The sequence below is a fragment of the Microtus oregoni genome, unplaced genomic scaffold (genome assembly GCF_018167655.1).
Source record: "Microtus oregoni isolate MIOR12 unplaced genomic scaffold, Mior012 000024F_ref0000369, whole genome shotgun sequence".
Lineage (NCBI taxonomy): Eukaryota > Metazoa > Chordata > Mammalia > Rodentia > Cricetidae > Microtus > Microtus oregoni.
The window spans coordinates 14,766,155-14,784,608 of record NW_024543083.1 but is presented as its reverse complement, the minus strand read 5'-3'; the positions used below and the strand labels follow the sequence as shown (position 1 = coordinate 14,784,608).

At 42.9% G+C, this 18,454-nt stretch overlaps 1 protein-coding gene across 2 annotated transcripts in view; it reads right to left on the bottom strand.

The window, feature by feature from the left end:
- Window positions 1-18,454, bottom strand: part of Csmd1 (CUB and Sushi multiple domains 1) — a 1,426,468-nt gene that overhangs the window by 107,649 nt on the left and 1,300,365 nt on the right. For both annotated transcript variants that reach the window (XM_041673587.1, XM_041673588.1), the window contains exons 41-42: window positions 15,051-15,260; window positions 4,587-4,775 (exon numbers count right to left, since the gene is read on the bottom strand). In XM_041673587.1, the coding sequence (XP_041529521.1) occupies window positions 4,587-4,775; window positions 15,051-15,260 (399 nt within the window). The remainder of the gene's footprint in view (window positions 1-4,586; window positions 4,776-15,050; window positions 15,261-18,454) is intronic.

The window sequence follows — 18,454 nt, the reverse complement described above, 5'->3', positions numbered from 1 at the left end:
CTTTTGCTTTCTTATTTGGTCCTGACAATATACTATGACCACTCAATATGTAGGGTCATTTCCCACTGTATGCATAGGTGGTACACAGATATATGCAGGCACAGCACTAAGATGTAATTAGTAAGATGTAATTATTATAAAATAATTTTTAAGATACTGGCAAATTAAACTATATTTGTAACTACAAATGTACCTTTAATATTAAGTTACATGTAATTGAATAAATTGTAGTTTTAAAGCATATATTGACAACTGTAACCATTTTAAAACTGATTTCTATGCAATTATTCTATAGACAAAAAACACATAAACAAACAAACAACCCCCCAAAGTAATCATACTTTAAGCTGGAGTGGTGTGAGTGCCTGCAATCCCAGTATTGAAGAGGCAGAGGCAGGAGAAGACATGGAGTTTGAGGGCAACCTGAATTACATTGGGAAAGAAAGAAAGAAAGAAAGAAAGAAAGAAAGAAGGGAGGGAGGGAGGGAGGGAGGGAGGCGAGGACATAAAGGAGGAAGAGAGGCAGGGAAGAAAGCAAGCAAGAAGGCTTAACAGGTGAAGGCACTAAAGCAATCCTGACACCCTGAGTTCAATTCCCCCAAGGCAGGTAAAGCTGGATTGAGAGAACCAACTCCACAAAGTTGTCCTCAGACAACTTCCATAGCACATGTCCACACGTGTAGAAAGACCCACAAACAATAATGAGAAACGGGACAGAAATGCCTTCAGTTTCTTATTAAGACATATTTTCCATAAAATTTGCTTTAAGTAGGTATGTTTTAGATCACAGTTTATACTCAGATAAACTAAAAACACACTAATTTTATCGGGCAGATTCTTACACAACTTAAACTATAAATACTTTCAGCATATTAATATGAATTGATTTAATATATTGGTGAATGCGGCTGTATTAACATCTAGCATTATTCAGTAGGACTCTCTGAACTGGACAGTTTTTTAATGCAGATACACAGGAGTTGCTCTAAGTCCCTGTATTTTTCTTGAAGTTTTCTGAGCCTCACAGAATTGGACCTCTGAGGACAGAGCTCAAAGTGCCTGCCCTGCCCTGCACAAACAAAGAGGATGTTCCTGCCCCGCCCAGAGGTGGAGTCTGGCTGAAGGGAATGGATTCTGAGGATTACCAAGGGCATGCTGGGAGAGGGGTGGCTTGCAGGATGCTCTGTTCTCTGTGCAGGGCAACCCTACAGCCTTGCAGAGAGACTGAATGACGGTGTGACAGTCTACGAGGCTTGAGAAACAGGGACTTTAGCTTGGACACATCACAGGGAAAGTGGCTTTTGCGTTAAAACTGTATGCTAATTATTAAAAATTTAATCCAACACAGAGAGGGTATTAAACCTATACTGAAAGCTTCTCAGAGATCCCTTTATTGTCCTTCTAATTGAATTCAGTAGTTGCATTATGATATAATTTTGTATGATGGGTATGTTTCAGTATATTTTAAAATTTATGACATTATTGCTAGGAATTAGTATATAATGCTGCACTTGATCTTAGCCAGAAGGTGGAGATGTGCGGAACATCCTTATTCAGTGAAGGTTTGGCCAGAGAGCTAGGCCTCTTTTGGGGAGACAGCCCAAGCACATGTAGTGGTCTCTCTGAATGAGTTGTGCATAGCCAGCCTGGTTCAGAAGGACAAGCCAGGGGACGTAGGGCAATAAAGCTGTGAGGTGCCCAAGTAGACATTTGTCAGTCATGACTCTGCCATAGCAAATCAGGAAGGCTTGGCACTGGAATTGGATGATTTTCCCGAAGTAGGCAGGCAGTCAATATGTTATCTTGCATTACCTCTGGGGAGTCACATAAGATAATTTCAACATCTTTTTCCTGTCATAGACTGCACTGATAAACTCAGACTGACTCCTCAGCATTCTTGGAAGAGTCTTGTGTGGTGGTCTCTATACCCCCAGTGTCAGGAGAGACAGAGAGATTCCTAAAGCTCACTGACCAGCCAGCCAGTCTAGTTTATCAACGAGCTCTGGGCCCAGAGAGAGACCTTGTCTCAAAATTAAAGTTAGAAAAATTAAAGTTGAGAGCGGCAAAGACAACCGACTCTTTCCTCTAACCTCCATGCGTATTTCCTCACATGCACGCACATGCATAAAACACTCAGATGTACACAGATCCACAGAGTAAAATAGAGAGAGAATGCCACAGAAGATGGCATCACATTTACATTACACCAAACAACGCACACCGCTGATTCTACTCCGCGGTGTTCCCCATATTAGAGAACCAAGCTTAAAAATAATAAAATAAAATATAGAATATTTAATTTCCCTTTAATATTAATGCAAAAATCAATGAATTGATCTCCTACATATGAACTAAAAGTATTCAAGTTAAAACCAGAAATCAGAGAATATTTAAATCCTCATAATTCCAAAGAAATTGACAGCTGTTAATCTGAGGGGATGCTATTGCTGGTTCATCCTTTGGCTTATTTGGGTGAAGATGGGGTTGAATATATATGGCCTTCTTATTCTGAGCTTCTGCTGCAGCCTCACCCCAAAGTAAGAGTTTTCAAATGAAAAGTAGACATAAATATTATTTAACACATCTTAGTGAGAAGCAAAAAACCCAGACACATTAAAAAATACTATTTTATACACAATTGAGTAAGTGTTTGAATTTTTAAATACAGCTAAGCGTTCCTAAGATTATCAGAATGACAAATACAGGTGAGTTGAGTTTTAAAAGCACACCACATACTCCCCCCCCCCGCCCCCGCACCACATACTCCCCCCCCCCCCACCCCGCCCCCACTGCTTCAGTAAAAATTCACAGCTAGGTACCTTCCCTTCCTCAGGAGATAGTGGTGCTTAACATTTCAAAGGTCCACAGAGTTGGAGATTTCATTATTATTCATTCAGAGTGGCTGCATATGTAATGCAGGGTCCAGGCTTGGCAGTGAGCTCTTTGTTACAGACACCGCCTCATAGATGCCAGGCCTCATCGGTTTGTTTCCGCCTGACATGGCAGAAACGCCTAAGTCATTCGAAAAGCCAGGAAGCCACGGTGAAGCGAGGCAGTGTCATTTCTGCTCTGAGGCAACACTGTATGTATGTGTGCACCTGAACCACACTCTACCGCTGCTCAGCGCTCAGCAACCTAGGAGCCCAGGTCACCATTGCTGGCTGCTGGAGATACTCTGAAGACAGGGTTGTTCTGTTCCCATTGTCTCTCAGACTACTCGACTAATGTGGGGGCAAGAAACTGACGCTTCCCAGGCATCTCAGGCTGGGAGGGGGAAAGTTCGAAGCCCAGCAATAGCTAGTGCCTCACAGTTCTGATAACTTGTAAGACTCCCTTTCACAAGGGGCTGGAACTGAGACAATGGTGGGCCAGTGGGGGTCAGGACCACACCGTGGCAAGGGCTCCTAATTGTCTATACCTCTTGCCTTCTGTTTAAAACTCAGTCTCCTGTCAGGACCTCAAGGATGGACTTAGAAGTTGGAGGTTGCTCTTCTTTTATTTCTCATTCCAATGTGAATACAGTGAAGATAAAATTTTTACAATTACTTGTTTCTTTAGTTGACCTATTGAGAAGGGGCAGCTAAACCTAGCTCCTTAGAGCTCCCAGGGCCCAGGCACTGATTCTAGCAACTCCAGCAACAACCCACCCAGTTGGACTTTAGTTTTCTGGAAAAATTCCTTCTGTGTGCTTTGGTTAATACTGTGTCCTCCATCTAAAGTGTTCTGTCTCTGAGGAGAAAATACTGTGAACCATTCAAGGTCCCCTAGGACAATGAACTGTTTTCTGCAATACAGATGAGAAGCGACTATAAAAGTCGATCAAACAATAGGTGTGGATGGCTAATCTTCACTGTCAACTAGATGAGATTTAATGTCACCATGGAGACAGCCCTCTGGGCACACCTGGGAGGGGTTTTCTAGATGAGGTGAATAGGTAAAGATCTACCCCAAATGTTGGCACAGCCATCCTGTGGGCTGGAATCCTGAACTGAATGAGAAGGAGGAAGCCAACTGAATGCCAGCATCCCTCTCTCTGTGCCCCTGTCTAGATGCTTTGTGAGCAGCTGCCTCTTCTTCCTGCCCCTATGACTTCCTCAGTGTGATGGAGGATACCTTCAAACTGGAGCCACAATAAACCCTTCCTTCCTTAGGTTGCTCCTGTCAGGAAATCCGTCATAGCAACAAGACAAGTAACTAATAAGAAAGACTTCCCAGGATTAAAGCCTTTGTCATCCCTGTCCCCTGGAGACACTGGAAAGGTTAAGGAGCCCCATTGCCTCCCATTTTCTTTGTCAGGTCTGTGACGATTGGCAAGTTCCTGCGATCTGAAGTTGAGTTTTCAGTGTTTGCATCCAATACTTTGTTATCTTTACAGCTTCCTTAAGCAGAAAAACTGTACATTCTCGAAACTTCCTACTGTGTATTTATGTATGTATTTATACTAAGTATTTCTTGGTCTATTATTGGAAGTGTCAATGGGAAAGGAAATCGTCTGCGGACTGAGCTAATGCATATTCACAGAATAGCTCCTGTACTGTGTTCCCTACAAGAAGCTCAGCTGTCCCCAAGGGAGATGATGAGCCTACCGTCACATCGTGGGAAAGGGTAGTTCCAGTTTCTGTCAGTGCCATGCTGGCAGGTGAGCACAGGATGGCCCAGCAAGATGTAGCCCGGGTAGCACTCGAAGGAGATGGACTGACCCACGCTGTAATCTGAGTTGATCATGAATCCATTCTGGAACGCAGGTGGGTCCGGGCAGTTCTGTAACTCGTAAGCTGAAATGACAAACAGGCGACATCAAGTTCCCAGCACCTGTCGGGCACCAAAGGACTATAGAGGAGGAAGCCAAGGGCAGCTGGATCCCGAGGATATAAATATCCAACAACTGTGTTTCTTCCAAGTTTCAGGTACCATCCTGAGTCAAGAGATAATTAGTAGGTAGAGACTTATATAATCACATGCACTTAGTAAGCACCTAGTGGGTGCATCCCATAGAATCATAGCACACACACAAAGAAATCTGACAGGGCTTACTACCTTGACAAGAAGTGGCAGGCATAAACCAAGCTAGAAAGCCAGAGAAGCAATGATAAAAAGGCTGGTCCAGAATACCGAGTGAACAAGGATCTGGTGCTTTTCTTTGAATATAAGGGAGATAACCCATCATTCTCTGTGTTACCAGATGCTCACTACACTCTGTTTTGTTTAACTTCATCATTTGGTACAAATAATATAGAAAATCCCCTTCGTTTTATTTTATGTTTCTAAAATATAGAACTGTAGAATCATGAAGCTAGCAATTACTCTTTGCACAATTGCTATAATAACTATTTGTTGCGCTTTATCATTACAATAATTATGTTCTACCCGGTGTGGTGGTTTATGTCTTTAGTAGAGGCATGGAGAAGAGAGGTGATTCGTGCTTCGTGAGCTTGAGTCCAGTCAGGACTCCACAGTGAGATCCTGTCTTAGATATTTAAGTATTTCCAAGTAAAGATTCTAGTGAGGGTGACAGCGTGTGTTGCTCCTGTGCTGTTGTTGCAGGCTCACCCACGAATCAGTAATGTGAACTGGTCCATCCATACATCTGGTGTAGCTCTAACTACTGGAATCTCAGAGCTAAACAAAGCCCCACAGACAGCTCCTACCCATGCTGCTGTCTTTCCAACTCTGAAGCCACCAATGCATATAAGAATATCCTGACTCCCTTTTCAAAGCCACATGGATATACTGCAGAAGCAGCTGTTGAAAGGGGTGTTTGGTGTCCCTGTGATAAAGCTCCCAGGATCCTGTCTTGAACGCAGGTGGAATATTTGGGAGGCAGGGCCTAGCTAGAAGACTGGCCACTGGTGCATGACAGTGATGACTGTAGCCACCTAGGTCCTTCTTCACACACTGCTTCTTATCCACCACGATGTACAGAACTATCCAACCGCCTCTCCCCATTCTCACCAACATTACGTTCTGTCCAAGCACACAGGGCCCAGGCAACAGGGACTGAACCCTTTACAACTATGAGCCAGATCAACCCTGTCTCCTGCGATCCTTACTTCTGAGAATCCAGCACAGAGATGGAAAGGTAATTACCATAGAGGCCGGTGAGATCCTCAGACATCGCTGGAAAGGGTAGGATTCCTGGGTATTTTCCCACAGACAATAGGACACTGAAGATCATGGAAAAGACACGAGGGGCTCACAGACATGTGAGGTGGAAACTAATGTGCATGTAAACCAGCTTCTATTCCATCACTGGAGGTAAGGGTGTAGCTTGACATCCATAAATAAACACTGAAAAGCACTCTGGGTTGTGATGCCTACCTAGTGCAGCAAATACAAAGACCTTCTGTCTTTGTGTTAACTCCTCGAAATCAAGAGGCCGTAGGAGAAATGGAACCAAGGGCTTACAGCACACTGGGGGAAATGAACTAGCCTACCACAAGGACACTTATCAAATGAAGCCACAGTGTTAGAATGGGAGGCAGATACAAGCTTAGACCTAAGGGGTGGGTCTGAGTACCTCCTGGGTTCTGATCCATGCTCAGGGGCTTGGCATTTCTCTGGAGGTGCTGTGGGAAGATGCCTAGCGGGTACATCCAACAGAGACTGTATTCTGAAGGAGCTGTATGCTTTTTGTCTCCAAGAACATTTGCCAAACAGCAAGCACTACAAATGTCATTGCTATCAATAGTTTGTATTTATTTGGGGAAGTACTACCATGGTAGACTTTCTCTTTGGGACGACAGTGTGCAGTAGTCATGGGTCAACGGCTTTCTCATTTAAGGCAACATAATTGGCCTTGGCTCTTCAGGAGAGCAATCTGCATTGTGCCACGGGAAGACTGTGTTCAGTACTTACTCTAGCAGCACTATTTGCGGGATTCTCTGTCCTGAGGATAATTTTAAAGGAGAAAAGGTTACTGTTTAAGTATGTCAATTTCAGCATCATTTCCATTAAGGTCATCCATAGACACATAATAGCTGAGATATGCGATGATCTCATAAATGTTGAACACACACGGTGTTCACAAGTCAGAGTGTGTCTAGTTTATGATGGAGTAGAAACCACAGTTTCAGTTCTTAAATTGGCTCTTTTCCTGGGCTAGTAATGAGTAGTAAAATCCTCTCCTGTGACTGCAGGCAGTGACGGGGAGCCTGGCATTCCAACCAGCTCTGTGGTTGCTAGGAGAAGCCGCCCACGTGCTACAGTATGTTGTGATGCTAATCTCGAAGGCACCATGGACCTGTGCATTAGATACATCCTTAGCTTACAAATACTGTCAACTTGTCATGGTTTCCAATATGAAACCCAGCTGATGGCCTATCAGGAGAAGTTGTGGAAACTTCAGGAAGGGCTAAATGACTGGAGAGAGTCAGCATTTCGGGGGGACTTTCAAGTGTTACACCAGCTCCCCAGCCTGCTTCTCTATCTGCTTCCTGCCTTTTTTTTTCAAATTTATTTTTAATTATGTGTATTTGTGGGATGAGTGTGTAACATGTTTGTGGGTGTCCATGGAGGCTAGAGATTTTGAATCCCCTGGAGCTATAGTTAGGATAGGTGGCTCAGCTTCCTGAAATGGGTGCTTCAAATTGAACTCAGGTATTTTGGAAGAAACATACATGCTCTCACCACTGCCTAGCCATCTCTCCAGGTTCTTCTGACACACATTCCAGTTCTGATGTCCCGCCCAAGTGCATGGGACCAAGTGACATGGACTGAACCTCTGCTTCTCTGAACTCTCAGTTTTATCTGTTAGATTACAAACAAATATCACCACAGTGAGACAAGGTGCATCTGTACCAAGAGAACATATTTCAATGTGTCCTCTCTCTCATCTTCAGCCTCAGCTGCTGCGCAGATAGCAACAGTACTCCATCATCCGACCTGACTGTGGGTGGCAATTTAAAAACACTAAAGCTGAGTGTTTAAAGCCACCCTCCTGAGGCTTTGGTAATTATTAAATATGCAATTAGGCCGTGTCTCTAAGGAAGAAGCAATTGACAGCGGGAAATCAAGAACTAGAAGACATTCTAGAACCACAAAATCCCCAGTAGAACCCTTGGCCTCGTGTCCCACAGGAACTAGAGATGAGAGAAAAGGCTCCATGCAGACATTGTTCCCAGAGGAAGGTAGGGAACAAGTGGTCTAGACAAGTTCAGTTTCAGGAGCCAATGTCCTGCTCTGCTCAGGGAAGCAGATATGAAGAAAGCAAGCCCTGATCTGAAAGACACACATTGCGTGTTTTCTCACTTAGGCAGAACCTAGAGTTAAATATAAATATTATAGCAGAAAAACCTCCTGGTCAAGAGACTTGACCCTCTGGCCTGGTGGAGATCTAACATTCCAGTTGAGTGGGTTAATTCCTCTGACTAAGGGCCACCCCTGGGGGGATGGAGCTACCTTGGGCCATGCTAAAGAGATGGCAGAATAAAAAGTCCTGTAACAGTGCTGTACTTTTCATTCAGCCCCAGCCAGGGTGTAGAAGCTCAGGGCCCACAGGCATTAGAGCTTTAAGTCTGCATGCTTTCCTGAGTTATTGAGGAAAACGTAACTGTCCTTCTTTCCTTTCCCTCTTCTCCAAGTGTGTTTTCCTTCACACTTTTCCCCAACATTTTGGTGTTCCTTATTCTACTGTATAGCTTCCTCCCTTCCACGGGGCTGTTGTCCACCAAGAGTATGACCTCTACACTGACTTAAAAGGTATAACCCCATCCCCACCCACTCCCTCCACTGCCTCTGCCAGACAGTGGGTGAGATTTACAGCTTGCTCGCCCTGAGATTTTTTTTTTCTTTTAAACTCTGATAAAAATGGACCTAAGGCTTCTGTTTGTTCCCATTGTAAACTCTTTTACTAATGAAATGAGAAACCCCAGAAGGAGAGCCTGATCCACAAGCGCCCCAATATCCCTACTGGGTACCCTCAATCCCTTACTTGACGGCATCCCTCCGGAGACAGCTCTGCAAACCACACACCACAGGCTACCTCTGCCTCTCAAAGGCCTCCACACACTGAAGGCTGTGGATGTGGCCTTTTCCTGAGAACCAGAGTTCTGTATTCCACTGGGGCTGCCTGCCATTCACCCTGACACCTTGCTTGAGCCTCAAATGATGCTGTAGGTGCATGTTCTCCAAAAAAGGAAAATTCTATGCTGTGCTCAACTATGGACAGAGATCCTTTTTCAAAATACTTTTCTTTCTCTTTTTAGAATGAAATCACCTGCCCCAACTCTACTTTACTTTGGTTGCAATGAAAATGATGGAAAAAAAATTGCACCCTTCAATGCAGTCCATAAGACTGCTGGTTACACACCCATGGGAAAAAGCAAAATGAAAGCTGATTGCCCATTCTCAGTAAACTACCTGCAAGCTAACCTAGACTTCATTGGGAGAGTCATCCAGGGTTTAGTGGTGCCTTGGAGGCTCGACACACAAGTACCACTCACAGTGGAACAAAATAAACAAGGCCATGGTTAACAGATATCCCTAGCGAACACACACACACATACGCTCACACATGCACGCATGCACACATGCATGCATGCACATTGCTGTAAAGCCTGCTGGATAATTTAAGAACTCTAATTGGGTTTTCTTTAGGGATGGATAAAGCTGGGCTGAAGGCAGCAGCCATTTCTACCCACATAATCAGCCTCTGTGACAGGCTTGAATTGGGGAATTAAAGTGGCCTTTCAGCTTGAAACTCACGATTCCCCGCTAACAGCCGCTGGCTATTATAATAGTTGTAAGAAGAGGTTTTTCTTTTCCTAATAGCACCTAAGCTACAGATGGTGGCCCACACAATTTCTCAGTCAAGCACACACGTAAAGTGCAAGTTATTCAAGTTGACTGTTCTTGAAGACTGGATGCCTTACACCCTCTCTCTGTTACCATCGTGGATCTCAGGACTCCTTGCTGTGTGAACTATCCCACTGGTTATGTGACCTCTAGAATCAATGTCTACTGACGAAATCAATCAAATTACTACATGGTTACAACCCAGTCCAGGCCTTGGACTGCCTGAGACCTCGGCTGGGGCATCTTTTACCAAACTGTTTCTCATACCCTGGATCATGATGGTGTCTCATGTTTTGATTCAGCAAAGGATAAGTGAACCACTTTCACACCATAATTACGTGGACACAAAGGATCCTCACTCTAGAAGCGACAAAAAGGAGGTGAAGGAAGGAGAAAGACTTGGTCCCTTTTCCTTCAGAAAAGCCACAGGGAGGAAAGTGGTGGGCCTTAAACACTAGGTCCTCTTCTCTAAGAGTCTTCTCTAGAGCGAAGGGAATTTCTATTTAGTGGGAACTTCTTCCTGCAGGATAAAAGATGCCCCATAGGAGAAGGAAGGACCCAACCACTGGTTGCCCATGGTTGAAAGCATTTTTATTCAAAGCCAATCCAGTCAAGAGCCTCCCACTGAGAGCAGGACTCACCAGGCATTTCGGGGGGGGAAAAGGAACAAGGTAAGACCCTGTTCAGGTTTTCCCAGGGAACTCCAAGGTGTTCACAATGACTCAGTGGGTGGAAAAGGACTGAATTTCAGAAATACATCAATTTCATTTGTAAACAGTGGCTGAGCCATAGGGACAATTGGTGTGTTGGTATATCCGAATAAACTCTTCAAATCCATATTGTACAGAGAGGCTGTTTAATTGGTTGCTAAAAATATACCCTCCATACACAAAGTTAATGCACACAAAAAACTCAAAGTTTTCTCATTGCAATCATAGACAAGCAGATTTTCCGTATCTCATGGTCTTTAAAAATATGCTTATTTAACATATATAAAAGAAAAAAAAGAAGGAAAAGGACATCGGAAGCATTTTTACTTCTGATGGTCAAACTACACAAAGCCATCTATAAGATTTTCATAATTGTACAGTTATTATTACAAGGAGGCATTGTAATGTAAGGGAGAGAGACAGAGAGACAGAGAGAGACAGAGAGACAGAGACACAGAGAGAGACAGAGACATAGAGAGAGGCTTAATACCTCTGAAAGCCATCTCAACAGGAAAAGGAAGTTAATCAACAAGACAACATTTCACAAGTATTTTCACAAGCCAAGCACCAGTGCTCATCAACACCACGAAGACAAGGTTTTGCCAGCACTGAGGCTCACCCTCTGTGTGAAGCTGAACGACAGATACTACCCACATCCAGCTCCAGCCTCAGTGCTTTATAAGTTCTTCCTGTGACAGCCAATGGAAGCAGCAATGACTGTGCCCATGCTGTTCTACTTTCGGGTTGTTACCTACGTCAATGATAAAAAGCCACATTCTCTCATCCTTCCCACCGCTTCACGGAAAAACGGGACACAAACACAAAGTCTTTTTTCTAAGCCATTTTGCGTCAAGACAGCTCTAAGCAGCAGGAACATTTTTGACCTTTAAGCAGTCAAGAATCTATGACAGAGCTGAGGAATAAGATACTCAGAGCAGACGCTACTGTGAATGACAAGGCCTGTCCTTATGATATACGCATCTTCTTATGAGTTATTGATTGCACCCAATGCTTATAAATCTTGTGTAGAAACTAGGGATACCTCTGTGTCTAACAAATCAATGTCAGCATCTGTTTGCCAGTTTCTACACAATGACAAACACCGGTAAACCATCGCATCAACATCCCTGTTAAATATGACAGTCTATGAGAAATGAGGCGTCTCAAGTTCATGCTGTCATTCTTCATTGTACCGCTCATTTTCCTGCTTTCTCGTTATAAAAAATGAATTATAATAAATTATGCTTTTTAGTGACATCTTCAATGTGAATATTTAAAAGCCAAGTGTCAAGTGGATAAAATGTTTGCTCAGCCAACTAGGTGCCTGAATGGTGGTCCTTCAAGAGTGTTCGCAGGTCCAGAGTCCAGAAGGCCACACAGGTGATACCACCGAGTACAGGTTCGGGAGTCAGAGCCTGCCTACTGGCCTGCCTCTGCTAAAAAGTGGAGAGCTGTCACTGAACCCCAGTATCTTATCCAGGGAGGTATTTCCAAATTTTAATATGCAAGAAGGGAAAGCCGACTCATGGGTACCTCTTGAACTGCTGACATCTAGCTGTAGACATCGACACTGGCAATGACTAAATCATAAACCATAACAACATGTGACCCCTTGTCTGGGTGGTTCCTGCATAGGCTTCACCTGGAGTTAACTTGGTTACAAGTCCTGAAGCTTGGATTAAGATACTTATTAGAGACCTGGGAGTGACCAAAAATAATCAAGCAAACAGTAAGATTCTATGAGATGAAGTAGTTTGGAAAGCAATACTAGGTTCGGACTCTGTATTTGAAGTCTCACAGTTTCAAGGATACACAATCAAAGGACTCAAGAAGAGAGATACCTCAAAAGTGCTGCATCCACTGGAGTTGGCCAATGGTTTGAGACACATCTATATAACCACTTCCTTATAGGCTCAGATATTAAAATCATGCTTAGTGACGCTAGCTTAAAAGACTCCATACTGATGCTGCCCAAACTAAAGGGCCTGTCGGCTCAGGAAGGGAGCCGTTCATCTGTAGTACTGTGACCCTGTCCTTTAGGACGGACAGCTACTGTGTTTAAAGTGGGCGTCTTTCCAGCAGCGCAGAGCTGCAGACGAGGTCAGCTTTTAATCTGCACCTTATGGAAGAACTTCAAATGTGAGGTTATGTTCTCCTCAATGATTCTCTTCTGATGGACGTTCCCACATCTCTTTTGTTTTGTAATTTGCAGGAGGAAACTCATGGCAAAAAGTTACGTTCTATGTAAATTCTGATGATCAAATCACTTTTTAGAATTCAATAAATAAGGAGCAATCATAAGATCTGTTTTTAAAAAGGGACTATACCCTTTCTGAAGATGGAGGAGGAGTGGTTGGGGGGGTTGATAGAAAAGGGGACAGGACAGAAGGAGAGGAAGGAGGAGAAACTTGTTGGTATGTAAAATAAATTATATATATATATACACACACACATTCATATATATGGGACTGGGCATGGTGGCACACAACTTTAATCCCATCACTTGGAAGTCATAGGCAGGTAAATCTCTCCAAGTTCAAAGCCAGCTTGGTCTATATACTGAGTCCCTGCCTCAAAGCGGGAGAGTCACTGACATGACAAAATTGTTCATTATGTGAAGTCACTCAATGCTGATGCGGCTTGTGACCTGAACTCTAGATCTAAAACATCCACAGGGGAACGAGCAAAACAGCTCCTGCAGCCGTCCTTATCCTCCATGTATGTGTGCTAGCCATGGGCCTCCCTTGCAATAAATTTAAAAAGTGCATTTTAAAGGCCGCTGGTCCCCTAGAACTGAAATTTCAGATAGTCTTGAGCTGCAAAGAAGGCACTTGGAACTGAAACTTGGTTCTTTGCAAGAGCAGTCAGTGCTCTTAACCACGGACTCACTCCACCAATTCTTGCCTGAGATTCCGGAAGTGTTTAAGTCAAAGTCTTTGGTTCTGCTCTGGGAAGAGGTCAGGGACGCTAGAAAGGAGGTCTGGGTTTGCGTCTTTTACATGATCACCCTTACCAGGGGGTGACCTGCCAGAGTACAGCAGAGAAATGCAGTCGAGACACTAATGGTTTTCGGTGAACCGCATTAGAACTGGATTCTGGTCAAAAGATTGAAATCTCCTTCTGGCTCTGGGTGGAGGGACTACATTCTGATCTACTCCCCAGATTAAAACATTACTTTCCACTGTTTTCCCCCATAGCCATGAAACCAAACTAAGAGTTAATCAAGCTGGGTCTCTTCTCAGTCACATGCGAAGAGACCTCCCTTCAGGATGGTTAGTTCATGTAAAACTAGGCCAACAAGATGGGAGGAATAATTATCCCTTTAATGAGAAAATGAACCAATTCTTCCCAGTAACCCCTTTTTCAGCGATGTTGCTGATGGACCCACTTCTATCTTTTATGCAAAGTTTGCCTGCTTTTCTGAGTTACTTAAAATATGGACTGTTTCTTTTTAAATTTTCTTCTCTTTCCAAAGTCTAGGTCTGCTTGCACAAGTGCTCACTCTTCTCTGGGGCTCCTCCCATTCTACCCCGTGGCTGATTTTAAGGAACACAGCTTTCTCTCTCTTCTGCTTCCTGGCAGCTGACAATACTTACAGTTTACCTACTCTGCTGTTTCTCTTTTAAACCCTAAGAAAATTATCACCAAGCTTCCTTCAGATTCCCTTTTCTAATTATCAATGAGAAGAAGAATCCAAACAGGGAATCCCAACTTCCCCTATAAACTGCTACTTTTAAAACCAAAGTCCAGAAAGAAACCCACTATGAAACCAAACATTGCCAAGGCGGGACACACAGCATCCATGCCAGAGCCTGCACTGGCGCGGGTTGGAGAGACAGAGCACTTTGCACTATTTGCAAAGGGTAGGAACTGAAATAGATTTCCTTTAATGAGCAGTAAGGAACACAGGACCCAACATAAAGAAGAGACCTCCATTAGTGCCTGAACCTCCCTAAAGAGCACAGAGAGAAGAATGCATGTCCTTTAGCACTGGAGAGGGAACACTAACCTAATAAAATATTTATGTGCTATACTGACTGGGGACCAGCATCAGCCGGATACCAGGCTATCCTGGAGCATGGAGCCGATACTCAGTGGCCACCACTCTTCTATACTGTTCTTTCTGGTAGATTGTTTATTAGACATATGCACAGGCAATTGATTCTGAACTTTGAGAAGACCCAGGATATCTGTTGGTTTAGCCTAGTTCTCACTCAGTAATTAAAACCACCCTAAATCTAAGAGACTTAAAGTAAGATACTTCTCCTGAAGTTGCTCAGGGACACAGTCTTATCCAACAGCCATGGCAACAAAGATTAGACCCTTGAAATTTCCATTACAAATGATTTTAGACTATCAGCAAAGCTAGTCATGCCTTTACACTTCGTCACCAGGACTGTCAGGATCCCATTAATCAGAGACCCACATGCTCTGGGAATCAATTTGGCTGTACAAGGCTCTAACCAATCAGGGAGACTTAGGATTAAATGCAGTACTAAGTGTAGCATTAAAAGAAGCATCTATAGAGTCGTATGTTTTGTTGCTTACCTTGGTAACTGAGTTTAAATCCTTGCCGGTTCTGTGAGTGGTCACTATAGAAACGGATGAGGGTTTCGTGTGTGGTGCTCAGCAGCGATGCAGGCAGGTCAGGGCCGCTGAACTGGCCCATCATTGGACTGCTGGGGTAGGGGCCATTCTGGATCTCCAGGTAGTCATGGTTGGCTTCAGTTGAGAAATTCAGAAACTGGATGTGTGCACCTATGAGAGAACATAAAATCTTCAGAAAGTCCATGATAATGTATCCAAGATCATGGCTGATTAAGGGGATGATCACTTCATTTCTATAAAAAAGAAGAGGCATGGTGGAAGAAACACTGTATCTTGAAGACATCCCTTGGCTTAGCCTAACTCTGTGTGATCTTTGTCTGCAGAATTCATATCCACATGTCAGATTCTGTGAAGTATGAGTACTGCCAGCACCATATCCCAGAGAGGCACAGATATCATTCTTAGAATGGAAATTGAAGGACTTGTCATTGCAGCAATGATTATAACCCAAACACAGGCTGGAATCATACACGGCATCATTTACATGTTAATCATGATTTTATCAAAGAAGTCAACACTAAATTAAAAGCACAAAACAAACTTTAAAACATATTCTAGGGTCTTCAAGATGAACCATTAGTTAACAGTACTTGTTTCTAAGCCTGATGACATATATTCAATTTCTGAGATCTACATGGAAGGAAAGAACCAATTCCTATAAACTGTCCTCTGACCTCCACACATATGGAATGGCATGTGATCACACACGTGTACGTAATGAATGTACTGAGTTTTTTGGAGGTTCATTCTTATAACTGGGTTATTACACTATTGCATAAAAGATTTTGTAGATAAGCAGGGATTATGTTTAACATGCAAAGCAAGTTACAGAGGCTCCCAAGAAACCCAGTCTGATAATGGTCAATGTGAATCTCAAGATCAAGGTCAAGTTCAAAATATAACAGATTGGCTCAGCTCAGTATATTAGGACATTGTCCTCATTGATTTTTATGGATAAGTTATGACCAATAATGTAGAAGAAAGCCCTAATCAAGACAGTTTAGAGTCTTTTTCTGTGGTACATGGCCTTTGGATGTTTGAATTCTGGCTCTAAACTGGTTTAACGTGTTTGAAAATTTAAAACAGAACCCCAAATGACATTAGTGTTTGAATAAATCCATGATTAAATTTGGCAATGGAATCTATGCTGTTGATATTAATAATACAATAACAATTACTTTCTCATCGTTTTGTTCCCATTCCCCTTATGCAGTTCTAGAGAGCAGACTCAGGGTCTCCTACATGCTAGACCAGTGTCTTTCACTGCATTACAACCTATTCTCTCTTTATTTTGATGGTAAGGAGTGATTTTTTTTTATTGAGTACATTATGTCCTATGTTAAAAAATTAAATCCAGTGCTTACACGAGCTATCCTAACTCAGAGTAGATATAGGGAAAATGGCACACATACAAGGAAGGAGATAATAAAAAGTCAGGTGAGTGAAAAACTACAAAGAAGAGCTCAGGAAGGAGCTGTGGGAAAAAAAGAACTAAATGGTTCTATAAATTTAAAGTCTTACAAGGAAAATTGGCAGGAGGGACACACATCAAACTATTGTCCTTCTGATAGGCTTAGCATAAGGCCAACTACCCTGTGAGAATCCCATTTGCCAACTTCCTTCTCAGAACCACTAAGTGGGGGTGACACTTACTGTCATAATTTAACCACACAGGCTCAGCAATGTTAGGTGCTATGACCACTGTCACACCAGGAAGGTCACAGTGAGGTTTGCATTCAGCCCAGACTGGTGCAGTCTTTGCTTCCTGTGGTGTGACGTAAGCTAGACCACAGCTCATCACCTCACAAGTCAAGGGCATCTGCTACGTATTGGAGGAATAGAGTTTCTATTAAATTTGTTCAAACTGGTTTAAAGGAGGAAGAATGAGAGAAAGTAGCAGACATGAAACTTTTTTAGAGGTTAGAGGGACAAAAATTAGAAGAGAAAGAAGTATCTTCAACTAGTAAGCCAAAATTTGAAAATTTCCAAGTAAGTGTTGGCTTCATTTTACATCATCTTGGCAGACACACAACTCTCGCACTAGGAGGAAGGTAAGGAATGCCCAGTCTGTTGTTCTGGGATACAACAATTCAGAAGAAATTCAAAGGCGACAGCCACACCAAGTGCCAACCACGTGGAAGACGGCCAAGGTCTAAACAGTAGAGGGTAGAGAAAGAGAGGTTTTCTTACTGCCATGGAATTAAACTTGAAAAGGAAGTAGAATCACGACAATTACGATATTGTGAGCAAAATTACCATTTTAAGAGGGATAAAGTATCCAGACACACATCACATCACCTAATACCTATCAGCAAACGAAACAGAGCTTGGCTCTAATCTGGCTTAAAGTAGGATCGCATTGCTATCTAATTTCTAACAAACCTCTTCCAGTTTGACATTACAGAGCCCAAGTGAAGGGATTAGAACAAACACAGCCTAGATATCCTTTTATTATCTCCCGGAATATTCTAAAACTCTATGAATATAACAAGAAAGGCAATCGAAGACCAGCCCTGCTGAAATTTACACAGCACACTTTCATCTGGTTGCAGTGATGCTTTGAAGATCAAGTGCCAATGTGGAGTCCACTGCAAAAAGGATTTGCCTTCCAACCCTGACCCAACTTTAATGTGGTCCTGACTTTGGAGCAAAGCCCTCATTTTCAGCCGATGGAATTTATAAGCATTAACTTATCTGCTATGTGAATAGCAAACCATCTAAAAGACCATTTATACTTGCCTCATGGTAACAGATGGTCCAAGCATTTTGTAATTTAGGATATTATTTTGTGAAATTATCGCACAGTGGTTTATAAAGAAAATAGTCATGATAAAAAAGAAAAAAAAACAAAACAAAAAACCCAATAGAATAGCTAGATGACATTTCTCTTTTTATTAATTAATTTATTTTTAAAATGATCTTTTCTCATTTTACATATCTATCCTAGTCCTACTCCCTTCTCTCCTCCCTCCCACTCCCCCCACCTTCCTTCACCCCACCCCCATCCACTCCTCAGAGAGGGTAAGGCTTCCCATGGGGGATCAACAAAGTCTGACATATCACTTTGAGGCATGACCAAAGCCCTCCCATCTATATTTACTCTGAGCAAGGTATCCCTCCAAAAAGAATGGGCTCCAAAAATCTATTTCAAGCAGTAGGAATAAATCCTGGTCCCTCTGCCAGTGGTCACAAAGACTGCCTCAATCACACATCTGTCACCTACATTCAGAGGGCTTAGTTTGGTCCTATGCATGTTTCCCAAGAGAAATAGGCAAGATTTCCTGAGAAAATTGGGGGCATGGGGGTGGGGAGAAGGGAGGGCAGAAAAGGAGGGGGAGGAGAGA